The sequence below is a fragment of the Erythrolamprus reginae genome, chromosome 2, assembly GCF_031021105.1.
Source record: "Erythrolamprus reginae isolate rEryReg1 chromosome 2, rEryReg1.hap1, whole genome shotgun sequence".
NCBI classification, from domain to species: domain Eukaryota; kingdom Metazoa; phylum Chordata; class Lepidosauria; order Squamata; family Dipsadidae; genus Erythrolamprus; species Erythrolamprus reginae.
The window spans coordinates 19,480,677-19,494,721 of NC_091951.1; the positions used below are offsets into that span (position 1 = coordinate 19,480,677).

At 42.0% G+C, this 14,045-nt stretch overlaps 1 protein-coding gene across 1 annotated transcript in view; it reads left to right on the top strand.

Annotated features, from left to right (window-relative positions):
* LOC139163210 (vomeronasal type-2 receptor 26-like) overlaps positions 1-14,045 on the top strand; it is a 64,698-nt gene that overhangs the window by 33,179 nt on the left and 17,474 nt on the right. The window contains exons 8-10 of the mRNA XM_070744171.1: positions 3,497-3,735; positions 4,769-4,832; positions 5,881-5,938. Of these exons, the coding sequence (XP_070600272.1) occupies positions 3,497-3,735; positions 4,769-4,832; positions 5,881-5,938 (361 nt within the window). The remainder of the gene's footprint in view (positions 1-3,496; positions 3,736-4,768; positions 4,833-5,880; positions 5,939-14,045) is intronic.

Sequence of the window (14,045 nt, forward strand, 5' to 3'; positions counted from 1 at the left end):
ATAGAAAAAAGGGGAGAAAAAAAGAGAAATGAGAAAATGATTGCGGCAGAGAATGACAGGAAAGAGAGAAACAGAGAGAGAAGTGACTCTTGATTTAAAGCATATGGTCAAAGCACTTAAATAATAACAGAGAAAAAAAAACCCAGCCCTCACCTGTTTTTATTAATAGTTATGTTTTTGGTTTTGCTGGTTGTTTTAGTTTTAATAGTAAAGGATTTTGGTTTTTTTAAATTATTAATTTCTTTTAATAAAAAAGGGATTTTATTTCTTATTTATCTATCTATCTATCTATCTATCTATCTATTTATTTATTTATTTATTTATTATTTTTTCTATGCCGCCCAGTCCCAAGGGGACTGCCGCTCAGACACTATACTTTTCCGCCCACACTGAAAAAAAATGAGAGGGAACATTGATGAAGAATTTAATTCCATTAATACAGCTTTACACCCTTGTATTTCCTTCTCATTTCTATATTTTCCTAGTTATGGCTATTGTTATATGCTCAAATATTTTTACTCTTTTCCTGTTCAATATATTCTTCTTCACATTCTTTACAGCCCTCTCTAAGCAATTTACAGAATCAGCATATTACCCCTAACAATCTGGCTCCTCATTTTACTGATCTCGAAAAAATGGAAATCAACTTTGAGCTCTGGTGTGATTCCAACTCCCAAACTGCTGGCAGTCGGCAGGAAGGACCGCAACTATTACAGAACAAGTGTCTCTTGGGGAATAGCTGTGACATTTTACTAATATATTTTTCTCCAGCTGCCCCTTTACACATGGAGCTCTGAAAGACCGTCAGCATTCCAAGAGGAAAAATTGCTCCCCAGTGTAATTATTACTATCCCAGCATTGAGATTTGTTCTGCTACTTCTCCAAGGTCTGCTTTTGATATAAACATCACAGGGAAGCAACATGGAAGGGATCTTACATCAGGAAAGAATAAATTCATTAAGCCATACTCTTTGTGCCACATTTTTGTTGAGACAAGCAGCGTCTATACTCTCGAGTCTATCTTTCTCTCCTTTCCAGTTGAAGCTTGGTTTGCTGATATCAGAATCAGGAAAGCCACTTTCATTTCCATCTTGTGAGAATGCTTTGAATTTTCCCCCTAACTCTTCTTGTTCTTGTTTCAAAGGGGTTGATTCAGCCATATCAGTTATGGACTTCCTGATTCTGCTTCTGACTCTGCTGTTGTTGCAGCCAGTCTCTGGGAGGCTAAGAAATGAGTGCAGTCTGAATTTAGAGAACCAGGATAGAAAAAGACCATGGAGCCATTACAGGCCAGGAGACCATCTTATTAGTGTGATCATCAGTGCAACAAGAAAATTGCCTGCAACTTTGTCTTTCAGCATGGATCCTTCTAGTCAATCTCAAACGTAAGTCATTCAGTGTGGTACAGTTAGAATAGAATTGAATGACGGAGTTGGAAGGGACCTTGGAGGTCTTCTAGTCCAAACCCTTGCTCTTGTAGGAAACCACTTCAAACGAAGGTTTATTCAATCTCTTCTTAAAAACATCCAGCATTGGAATATTTATAATTTCTGGAGGGAAGCTGTTCCACGGATTAATTGTTCTAACTGTCAGGAAATTTCTCTTTCGTTCCAGGTTTCTTATCTCCTTGTTTAGTTTCCACCCATTGCTTCTTGTTCTACCCTCAGATGCTTTGGATAATAGTTTGACTCCCTCTTCTTTGTGGCAGCCCCTGAGATATTGGCATATAAATTTAATAAAAAATAACAACAACAACAACACTGCTATCATGTCTCCCCTGGTCCTTCTTTTCATTATACCCAATGCCAGCAATAATTCTTTATAACTTTTAACCTCCAGTCCCCTAATCATCTTTGTTGATCTTCTCTGCACTCTTTCTAGAGTCTCAACGTCTTTTTTACCTCATGACGACCAAAACTGGAATGATGTATTCCAAGTGTGGCCTTACAAATGCATTCTGTCCAATTGCAGTTCTAATTGCTTTTCTTTTCTGCTTTCTTTTTCATTCATTTCTATGTTGCAGGGGCATTTCTATTTTTTTGAACTTTTTTTATTGTTCCAGCTGGCTTTTTTTGGTCTTATTTTGTGTAAGAGAGTAAAATCCAAATATAGAGCAGGGGGAAAAACCCTGAAAAAAGTCCAGATTCCCCCCCCCTTCTTGTCCAGTGCTGAATTTATCACTTGATTCTAGACCACTGCCAAAAGTAGATGTTGAAAAGGTTGTAGTTGCCTCTGTCTAACCTATTTCCACATATTCATAATGACTCATTTTTATTCAATGTCTAATCCTCATAGGAATTGATGACATTCTTTAGACATTGCTTTTCTGGTTGATTGATCAAAAATCCTCTTCCTCTTATTCTCCTTGAATAATTGAATTATTTTACAAGCCAGCTACCAGCTTGGGCGTCCTCCTCAATCCACAGCTCACTTTAGAGAAACATCTTTCGGCTGTGGCGAGGGGGACATTTGCCCAGGTTCGCCTTGTGCACCAGTTGTGACCCTACTTGGACCGGGAGTCACTGCTCACGGTCACTCATGCCCTCATCACCTCGAGGCTTGACTACTGTAATGCTCTCTACATGGGGCTACCTTTGAAAAATGTTCGGAAACTTCAGATCGTGCAGAATGCAGCTGCGAGAGCAATCATGGGCTTTCCTAAATATGCCCATGTTACTCCAACACTCCGCAGTCTGCATTGGTTGCCGATCAGTTTCCGGTCACAATTCAAAGTGTTGGTTATGACCTATAAAGCCCTTCATGGCACCGGACCAGATTACCTCAGGGACCGCCTTCTGCTGCACGAATCCCAGCGACCAGTTAGGTCCCACAGAGTGGATCTTCTCCGGGTCCCGTCAACTAAGCAATGTCACCTGGGGGGACCCAGAGGAAGAGCCTTCTCTGTGGCGGCCCCGGCCCTCTGGAACCAACTCCCCCCAGAGATTAGAACTCCCCCCACCCTCCTTGCCTTTCGTAAACAACTTAAAACCCACCTCTGCCGCCAGGCATGGGGGAATTGAGATCCTCTTTCCCCCTAGGCCTTTACAATTCTATGCATGGTATGTATGTATGTATGTATGTTTGGTTTTTATACTAATTGATTTTTAATCATCAATACCAAATTACTATTGTACACTGTTTTATTGTCGCTGTCAGCCGCCCCGAGTCTCTGGAGAGGGGCGGCATACAAATCCAATAAATCCAATAAATAAATGATAAAAATTGGTACTGCTACAAATAATGGTATATTTCTAAGAAATGGTGAAAGACTATCTCTATCCCTAAAACTCATGAAAACTCGGTGGTGATGGGTGAATACCATCTTGCTTTAGGTCAATATTGGATTAAGAGGCTTTGGAGACAAATAGAAATAAAATAGAATAAATACATATTTTGTTGTTGATATTGATGTTGATGATGATCAAATTTATATTATTTTACAGTATTTTACCTTTTGATGCATCAAGAATCATACGCTTCATTTTTGCCATTCAAGAGGTCAACAAGAAATCCCAGCTTCTGCACAACCTCACACTTGGCTACAACATCCATGACAACTCTTTGAGCACCATTGGCACTTCAGATGCTTTGCTGGACATGCTCTCTGTTGGAGAAGTCAATGTCCCCAATTACAGCTGTGGAAGGAAAGATAATCTTTTAGTTCTTCTGGATGGAGCCGATAGTGATGTCTCCATCCAGATGTCAATGTTAGTAGCCACCTACAAAGTCCCACAGGTTTGTGTCTGTGTTTTACTCTCTGCGCATGTGTGGATCTGATAGCAGTAAATTGTAGTGATGATACAGAAATATGGTTTGCATTCTTCTTTTTGTTTAATTTGATCCTTTTATTTTTTATATTACCGGTATGTTTTTTAAACTTTATTAATATTTTCTGATTTGTATTTTGTATAGCTCATGATTTTTTTTAACAATAAATTATTCTAACATGAGCTCAAAAATCGAGATTTATTTATTAAATATTTTTTATCTTGATCTAACTCCGAATATAACCAAACATTCTGCATTGTTTTTTTCAGATAAGCAGTAGAATGTCTTCAGCAGATCTGAGTGATAAAAGTAAATTTCCCTTTTTCTATCGTATGTTCACCAAATTAGGGTTCCATTATCCAAGAATTGTCCAACTGCTCCTCCATTTCCAATGGATCTTGATTGGTCTGTTTGCTTCAGACACAGAGGAGGGAGAACATTTTTTGAGGACACTTACTCCTATGCTTTTCAGGAATGGAATTTTTGTTGTTATATCACAGCGATTCTCAGTGAATGGACATACAGAACCCATCAGGAATGTCATCTCTAAGTGGAGACAAGTCAACATCTTTGTCCACTTCATGGAATACCTTCCTTTGTTGGACAGAATTATCCCTCATCATTTAATAATTGAATGTTTCTTAGGATGTATTAAAGGGAAAGTGTGGATCATCGCTGTCTTAGGACAATATCAGATGGGAAGGCACAAACTTTTCAAAAGTGTCCATAGTGTTTGGACCTTTAATTTTCAGGGGAAAACAAGGCTAGAAGATGATGACTTTGAACCCAATCTGTTTGTGGAACGCCACTTTGAATATAAGACCTTTAATTGTTCTTTTTCAAAACAGGTCTTTTCTGTCAAAGGTCGGAGAAGATGCACCCAGAAAGGACCATTGGAGACCCAAAAGAAAAGGAATAAGTTCTGGATCCGAAATGAGCACCATGTGTATGCTCTCATTAAGACTCTGTCCCATGCCTTGAATGCTGCATATTCCTCCAGATCCAGGTGGAAAAGGAAGAAAATGGAAAAGAGATTGGGAGCTCCAATGCTGCAGCCATGGCAGGTATGGGGTTGCAGTGAGGATCCATCAAACTTAGTTCCATTTGAGATGGGGTGTTGGATCTTCCCAATACGTCCTTTCTCAAGGGGTGGAGCTAGCCTCCAAAGGAAATGCAGGTGGCTCATTCATGGCGGGGGGAGTCCCCCTTTCTGGGCTTTTTATTTTAACAACAATAAAAAAGACAATGTAAACAAATCTAATATTAAAAATAATCTTTAAAACCCCAATTTAAAGAAACAATCATACATACAAACATACCATGTATAAATTCTATAAGCCTAGGGGGGGAGGGAAATTTCAATTCCCCCATGCCTGATGGTAGAGGTGGGTTTTAAGGAGCTTGCGAAAGGCAAGGAGGGTGGGGGCAACTCGGATATTTGGGGGAGTTGGTTCCAGAGAGTCGGGGCCGCCACAGAGAAGGCTCTTCCACTGTGTCCCGCCAGATGACATTGTTTAGTCGACCGGACCTGGAGAAGGCCAACTCTGTGGGACCTAACTGGTCGCTGGGATTCGTGCGGCAGAAGGCGGTCCCGGAGATATTCTGGTCTGATGCCATGAAGAGCTTTTTAGGTCATAACCAACACTTTGAATTGTGACCGGAAACTGATCGGCAACCAATGCAGATTGCGGAGTGTTGGAGTAACATGGGCATATTTAGGAAAGCCCCTGATAGCTCTCGCAGCTGCATTCTGCACGATCTAAAGTTTCTGAACACTCTTCAAATGTAGCCCCATGTAGAGCGCATTACAGTAGTTGAGCCTTGAGGTGATGAGGGCATGAGTGACTATGAGCAGTGAGTCCCGGTCCAGGTAGGGGCGCAACTGCTGCACCAGGCGAACCTGGGCAAATGTCCTCCTCACCACAGCTGAAAGATGGTTCTCTAATGTAAGCTGTGGATCGAGGAGGATGCCCAAGTTGCGGACCCTCTCTGAGGGGGTCAATAATCCCCCCCAGGGTTATGGACAGACAGATGGAATTGTCCTTGGGAGGCAGAACCCACAGCCACTCCGTCTTATCCGGGTTGAGTTTGAGTCTGTTGACACCCATCCAGATCCCAACAGCCTCCAGACACCGGCACATCACTTCTACGGCTTTCCCAGGGCCTTCAGGTGAAAGGGAGAGGAGGGGATGGGCGGGCTCAGGCCGTCCAGGGGAGAAAAGTAAAGTTGTCGCTCTGCTCTCCGCCAATGCTCGCGTGCTATGTCTGCCATGAGAGTGAATGTGGGTAGCCGCCCATGACACCCAAAACCCTTCCTGGCTGGTCAGTCTATTTGGCTCTTAGCTGTTACGAGAAAACCCCCCACTCAGAACATCTCCTCGGCTGGGGGCTTTTGCTCGCCTATTGCCACAAATATTGCCTCCTTTTATCCCGTCAGCGGTTAAGCCGGCAGGTGGGGAAAAAACTCTCGCCCGGGCAATCCCAATGTTTTCTTTTTTTAAAGGGGTCAGGGAGGCCTGTTGTTTCATCAAAAACAAAATAAGGTTAAAGTAAAGTTCGTCCAACTCCTTCAGTATTGATCAAGAGGAAGGAAAGCACACATCCTTCTAGGTCAAGGACTGAATCTAAAGAGGGGGATTACAGGAAGTAAGGCAGTTTTTAATTATATCAGATTCAGTCCTCATTGATCATAACCCATACTTGGAGGCTAACTACATCCAACTTGGAGAAAGAATCTAAAGGAGAATAAAGAGAACCATCTTATCCACCGTCTGCTACAAAAAGGCAACAGGTTTGGCCAATCCAATCACTTGGAGAATATTATTCAACAGAAATTGCACTATGGCAGTTTTATCTCAAAATAAAACAATATTAATGTTTAAAATGAGAAGAGAGGACTCATTGGGCACACACCTCCCCCCCCGGCATTAGGAAAGATTAAAGGCAAAAGGAGAAGGGGATGGCAGAGGGTCAAATGGTTAGATAATATCATTGATACAATGAGCATGAGTTTGGCCAAACTCTGGGGGTCAGTGGAGGATGTTTTGGGGTGGGTGGCATGTCCTTTTTATTTATTTATTTATTTCATTTATTTATTTATTAGATTTGTATGCCGCCCCTCTCCGCAGACTCGGGGCGGCTCACAACAAAATAAAACAGTTCATGACAAATCTAATAATTATAATTTAAAATATTTAAAAAACCCCATTTACTAAGCAAACATACATACAAACATACCATGCATAAATTGTATATGCCCGGGGGAGATGTCTCAGTTCCCCCATGCCTGATGACAAAGGTGGGTTTTAAGGAGTTTACGAAAGGCAAGGAGGGTAGGGGCAGTTCTTATCTCTGGGGGGAGCTGGTTCCAGAGAGTTGGGGCCGCCACAGAGAAGGCTCTTCCCCTGGGGCCCGCCAACCGACATTGTTTAGTTGACGGGACCCGGAGAAGGCCCACTCTGTGGGACCTAATCGGTGGCTGGGATTCATGCGGCAGAAGGCGGTCTTGGAGATATTCTGGTCCGATGCCATGAAGGGCTTTAAAGGTCATAACCAACACTTTGAATTGTGACCAGAAATTGATCGGCAACCAATGCAGACTGCAGAGTGTTGGTGAAACATGGGCATACCTAGGGAAGCTCATGACTGCTCTTGCAGCTGCATTCTGCACGATCTGAAGTTTCCGAACACTCTTCAAAGGGAGCCCCATGTAGAGAGGTGTGTCAAAGTAAAGCAACTGAATAATACAAATATATATGTTGCCAACATATGATTGAAAACTTTTGTTTTCACTTTTAAAGATAATGCAAAACCTTGTTCTCTCACCTTGGGATATTTTCAACTTACACAGCTGTAGTAGAAAATTTCAAATGTGAAAATATCACATGGGAAAGAAACTTTTAAAAGACCTGTTTTTTAAAAATCCTGATTGTTTCCATTCCAGTTTCATCCATCCCTGAGGAAGAATAAATTTTACAATTTTTCCTGGAAGGATCTCTACTTAGATAAAAATGGTGATATTACAGCAGACCCAAATATCTTGAGTTGGGTAGTTGTCCCCAACAAGGGTATCATCACACAACAAATGGGATGTTTTGAAAGAGAGAGACTTATTATCAGCCAAGATGCTCTTTCACAGCTGAAGTTGTTGAACAAGGTGGGGAAAATACTACTACCTCTTCACTGTTTTCAAAAGAGTTAGGGTCTATTTCAAATGTTCTAATTCAAGTTTGATGAGCTTCACTGACAATTGAACGTGGCAAGTAGAAGGCTTGATAGGCCTCAGAACTATTGAACACAGTATCCTTCAGATTTTATTTTATTTTATTTTTATTTATTTTATCAAGCATGTACTAGATAACAGATATAGGTATAAACATGGTTATTAATACATCCATTGGATAAAAATAAAAGAGGGCATTAGGGACGGTAGGCACATTGGTGCGCTTATGCACGCCCCTTTCACACCTCTTAGGAATGGAGTGAGGTCAACAGTAGATAGTCTAAGGTTAAAATTTGGGGGGTTTGGGGAAGAAACAATAGAGTCAGGTAGTTTATTCCAGGTGTTCGACCATTCTGTTTCTGAAGTTGTATTTCCTGCAATTGAGTTCAGTACGGTTTACCTTAAGTTTGTATCTATTGTGTGCTTGTGTACTTTTTTTTTAAAATAAAAACATTAATTTTTTTAAACAAACGCACATACAAACAAACAATGCATTATCTCTGAACAGAGTATTGTCCAAGTCAAAACATCCACACACACAATGTATATATTTCAATTTCTGTCATAATATTCCTTCTGTGTTTTTATTTTACTTTCTTCCTGTACAGTATCTTCTAACATTAAAATAATATCACTATTTGCACTAACCCCAAATATTTCTTATTCCCTCTTTCAAATTGAAACCCTATCACATTCAATATTTTCTTTCCTTTTATTTTTGAAATCTCCTACAATCATTCCAATTAATTATAATAATATAATACCATCCAATTTTGCTCTTCAGAATTTTTCCATTTATCTTAGAAAACAATACATTTCTTAAAAAGTGCTTTTTGCCTCTCCTTTTTCAATTGTACACCACTTAATCAATAATCAATGGAACACTCACAAATCTCCTTCAATAGCCATAATTAATTATAATAATATAATGTCACTTAATTTCTTCTTCAAACATCATTTGATACATATATAAATCACTTATAACTATGGACATTACTTTGATTAAATTCATTTATTACCATCCTAACTACTAAAATTTAAACAATTTTAAGTATATATCACATTTCCTTTCTGCCTTTCTATTTCTATTTCATCATCATGTCAACTTATTCAATTCTTGCAAATCTTGTGCTCGTGTACTGTTGTGATTGAAGCTGAAGTAGTCATTGACAGGTAGAACACTGTTGTAGATAACTTTGTGTACTACGCTTAGGTCAGACCAAAGGAGGCATCAACAAATTAGAAAAAAGCAGAGTAGACTACAACACATGCAGATGGATCAATAGCTGGCTGACCAACCACACCCAACGAGTTGTCCTCAGTGGTTCCAAATCCACATGGAAGAACGTAGGCAGTGGGGTACCACAGGGTTCAGTCCTGGGCCCTGTGCTCTTCAACATTTTCATCAACGATTTGGACGAGGGAATAGAAGGGCAACTGATCAAATTCGCAGATGACACCAAGCTGGTGTGGGTAGCCAATACCCTAGAAGACGGGCTCAAATTACAGAAAGACCTGGACAGATTAACACAGTGGGCCCACACCAACAAAATGATGTTCAACATCGACAAGAGCAAAGTTCTTCACCTAGGCAGAAAAAACCCTGTACACACATACAACCTGGGAGAAACCCCTCTTAGCAGTAGTGACTGCGAAAGAGACCTCGGAGTCTTGGTGGACAATCAACTAAACATGAGCCAACAATGTGCAACAACAGCTAAAAAAGCCGACACAATCCTAAGCTGCATCAACAGGGGAATACACTCTAAGACTAGGGAAGTCTTAACACCACTCTACTACACCCTGGTTCGACTACACCTGGAGTACTGTATTTAGTTCTGGTCACCACACTTCAAAAGAGACATTGAAACTCTGGAGAAGGTGCAAAAAAGAGCAACCAAGATGATTAAGGGATTGGAAACCAAGACTTACGAAGAGAGACTGAGGCAACTGGGCATGGATAGCCTAGAGAAAAGGAGGGCCAGAGCGGACATGATAGCAGTCTCCAAGTATACGAGGGGATGTCACAGAGAGGAGGAGATCACTTTATTCTTCAGGGCACCAGAGGGCCGGACGAGGAACAACGGCTGGAAGCTGACCAAGGAGAGATTCAACATGGAGATAAGGAGGAATTTCCTGACGGTCAGAGCGATCAACCAATGGAACAACCTACCAGAGGACATTGTGAACTCCAACAGTCTGGACATTTTTAAGAGAAGATTGAACTGCCACTTGACTGGTGTACTACAGGGTTCCTGCTTGGGCAGGGGGTTGAACTCGATGGCCTTATGGTCCCTTTCAACTCTAACAATAAATAAAAATAAATAAATAGTTCTAAGTTGTCTAAGCCCAAAATTTCAACTCTGGTGGCATAAGGTATTCTGTTGCAAGCAGAGGAGTGGGGGACTCTTCTCGTGAAATATTGCTGTCAATTGTATCAATATATGATATGCAGTGCAAGTTCCAGACAGATGTGCTGTATTCAAGAATTGATATTGCAAATATTTTGTATGCTCTAGTTAGCAGTACAATATTACCAGAGAAGAAGCTATGCAAGATTAGATTAACAACTCTTAATGTTTTTTTTACAATGCTGTTACAGTGGGCTTTAACACTTAGATCATTAGTGATGAGAACTCTAGGGTCTTAGACAGAGTGAGGGTCATCTACAAGATTGTGTCCATCCACTTTGTACTTTATGTTCTGATATATTTTTTTTGCCAATATTCTTTTGACAGGAATGCAACCATCCAATTATGCAGGGGTCCAGAATTGCCATAAGATTTTAGTTTTAGAAGTAATTTATCATTTTATGGTTTCATCATTACAACCTTTTAGGTATGGGATGGATCTTGAATCTTTAAATTTGTTGTTTACAAAATTATAGAAGGCATGGGTGGATTTCATGCACAGGAGGTTTTTCCTCTTGTTTGATGTGATAATTGGTGCATTTAATCTTTATCTGGTAGCATATGTTTTTGTAGTGGCTTTTAAAGTTAAAGCAAGTTTTGTTTTTTCACCAAATAATTTGAGGGGGGGGTGTTGGATCTTCCTTATTATGAGTAATTTGTTTTTCCTGGTTTTCAGGATTATTAGTGGTACATATAGTTTAATGACTCCTTTCACTTTGAATTAAAAATTGTTGTAATGGTCTTCAGCAGTATTACATCCAGTAAATAGAATTTGCCAATCAAGAGATGAGAGATCGGTGTCTATGAGATCTCAGTTGACTTTTTAAAAGTTATAATTGGGCATGCCATCATTATGGTGATTTTTGTAAAGACATATGTTGAGACAAAAGGTAATCATGCTGTGGTCATTATTTGAAAAGGATCATTTTTTGCCTCCTGAAGCCCCACCTCTGCATCCAATTTTTGTGAAAAATGGTCCCATCTTTTACACAAATAGAGTGTGCAGAGGGTGTGGGAGGTCTGCAGAGTGCTCGTGGGGGTTGGGGAAAGGCAAAAGCAGCCCCGTTTTTGTGAAAAAATGGCAAAAAACAGGACAGTTTTGCCTTTCCCTAGCCCCTAGGAACATTCTGTAGGACCCAAACCCTCTATGCACCCAATTTTTCACAAATGGGGATGTTTTTGCCTTCTCCCAGTCCTTAGGAGCAGTCCGCAGCAGCGTTCCCCATAAGCTGCACGCGTGAGCAGGCGCGCGCCCCAAAATACCCCCCGCACACCCTTTTCCATGGGCGCGCACTCCCCATCCCCCTGCCAGCCCACGGGGGGCGAGGGCAGGGAGGCGCCGACAGTAGAAGGGAAGGGAGCCGCGGCCGCCCCTGCCTCCCCGCCGTTCCTCCGGCCCCCTCGTGCCCTGGCCTCTCGGCACTGCCCCCCGCCCGCCCAATCCGCCCCCTCTCCTCCTCTTCTGCTGAAAGAAAAGCATGGAGGCTGCCTGCTTGAGCCTCCCGTTGCTCCGCTTCGCCCTGTCTGTCATCCTGGACCTCCGTTGTGTTTTCGGGGGGAGCGGTGGGAAAGCCCTGTGCCGGCCAGGAAAGCCAGTTTTTCTGGAAAACAGCACACCTTTTAAACACGCTGCTTTCCTGCACCTCTTTCCTGGGGGGGGGGCTCCTCCCCCCCTGCCCAGGAAAGAGTTGCAGGAAAGCAGCACATTTGAAAAGCGCGCTGCTTTCCCAGGCGGCACAGAGCTTTCTTGCCGCTCCCCCCAAAAACACAATGGAGGTCTAGGATGACAGGCAGGGCGAAGCGGAGCAACGGGAGGCTCAAGCTGATGGCGGCAAACTTCTGTTGTGTCTTCGGCTGGGGGTGGCAGGAGGACCTTCCTGGCTTTCCCGGGCAGAAGGGAAAGAGAGGGAGGGAAAGAGAAGTGGAGAGGAAAGAAGGAGGGAGGGAGGGAAGGAAGGGAGAGAAAAGTGAATGAGAGGGAGAGAGAATGGGAGGAAGAGAGGAAGGAAGGAAGAGATAAATATAAAGGGAGAGAGGGAGAAAGAGAGGGAGGGGAAGGAAGGAAAAGAGAGAGAGAAAGAGAAAAAAGGGGAAGGAAGAGAGAAGGAAAGAAAGGAAGGGGGAGAGAGAGAGAAGATAGGAAGGAAGATATAGAGTGAGAGAGAGCAAGAAAGAAAGAGTGAGAGAGGAGAGATCACAGAGAAGGAGAGAGGAAGGTAGTGCTTTTTACATTTGTATCTTTTGAATTCAAGGGGGAGGGGCAGATACTACTGGCTGTAAGAGACAATTATATTAGCAGTTTGTGTTCAAGCACAGACCAATCAGATTAGGCTGGGGCTGGATTAGACTGGGAAGGATAAAAGGCAGGAAAAAGCCATTTTAAGTTGCACTTCCAGATCACAGAGAAGGAGAGAGGAAGGTAGTATAGCTATAAACCACAATCAGCAAAGTTTGGTAGCAATAGGAGTTGTGGATTTTCTTGCTAAGGACTTGTATTTCAATACACTGTTAAGATGACTGGCTTGGTGCAGTGTAACACTTGTTTGGCTGTTGTCTTCCGTAGTACCTTGTGGAACTTGGGGTACTGCCCTCTTTGCATAAGGACATCTAGGTTAGATGGCGAGATCTCTAGATTGCAGTCCTTAGTTTGTAGCTTGCAGTCTGAAGTGGAAAGATTGTCCCAGCCACGTGCTGTAATGCAGCCATGTGTGCAGCCTCCACTTCCACAGCGCCCCCCGAGGAGGAGGACTGTGTGGACAACTGTCGGTTCAGGAAGATTGCGTGCAGTTGAGCAAAAACATAGTAATTTTGGTCTCTCTGTATTGAATTCGTATAATGTTCTTGCGGATTTAAATAGTAAGGATGTTGGAGATATTAGCAAGGTCCCTCAGGCAGAGAATGAGGGGATGTTCAAAGGGGAAGTTGTTCTAAGTGAGGTACATAGTGTCACCAAACCATCAAGTGCAGTTAGTAGAAATAAAAAGAGGACACATTTTCTTGTGGGTGATTCGACTGTTAGAGGTGTTGATTTGGGACAGAGCAAGGATGTGGTGAAGGAGATGAGGTGTCTCCCAGGGGCCACTGCCAGCAGGGACAGGAGGCGGATTACAAACATCCTCAAGGCTGTGAGTAAAGGCAATAACGTTGATGTGGTGGTGCATCTTGGCACAAATGATTTGTCCCAGAGAAATGTTAATGTAGTAAAAAGAGATTTTCAATGTCTAAGTGTGGAGCTGGGTAAAATAACTAATTCAGTGACTTTCTCAGAGGTGTTACCGGTTTGTGGCCAAGAGGATAAAACAATGTGTATCAGAGAGTTTAACGTGTGGTTAACTCAGTGGTGTAAAGCTGAAGGTTTTGGCTATGTAAGTCATGATGTCAGTAGGTGGTCTAATAGGGAGTTGTTTAAGAGGGATGGTTTGCATCCATCATACAGAGGTACCCAGGTGCTCGGTGAGGAATTCAGAACTTTTTTGGACAGGCATTTAAACTAGGTAAAGGGGACAGAGATGTAACTGATGTGGGTGATTTCTGTCCCCGACCAATGAGGATAAATCAGTTTTTGAAAGCTTATGAAAAGGGAGCTGCAAATAAAATAGATGTAGTTGTTGATGATAAGGGGCACACTAATAATGAAAATAATG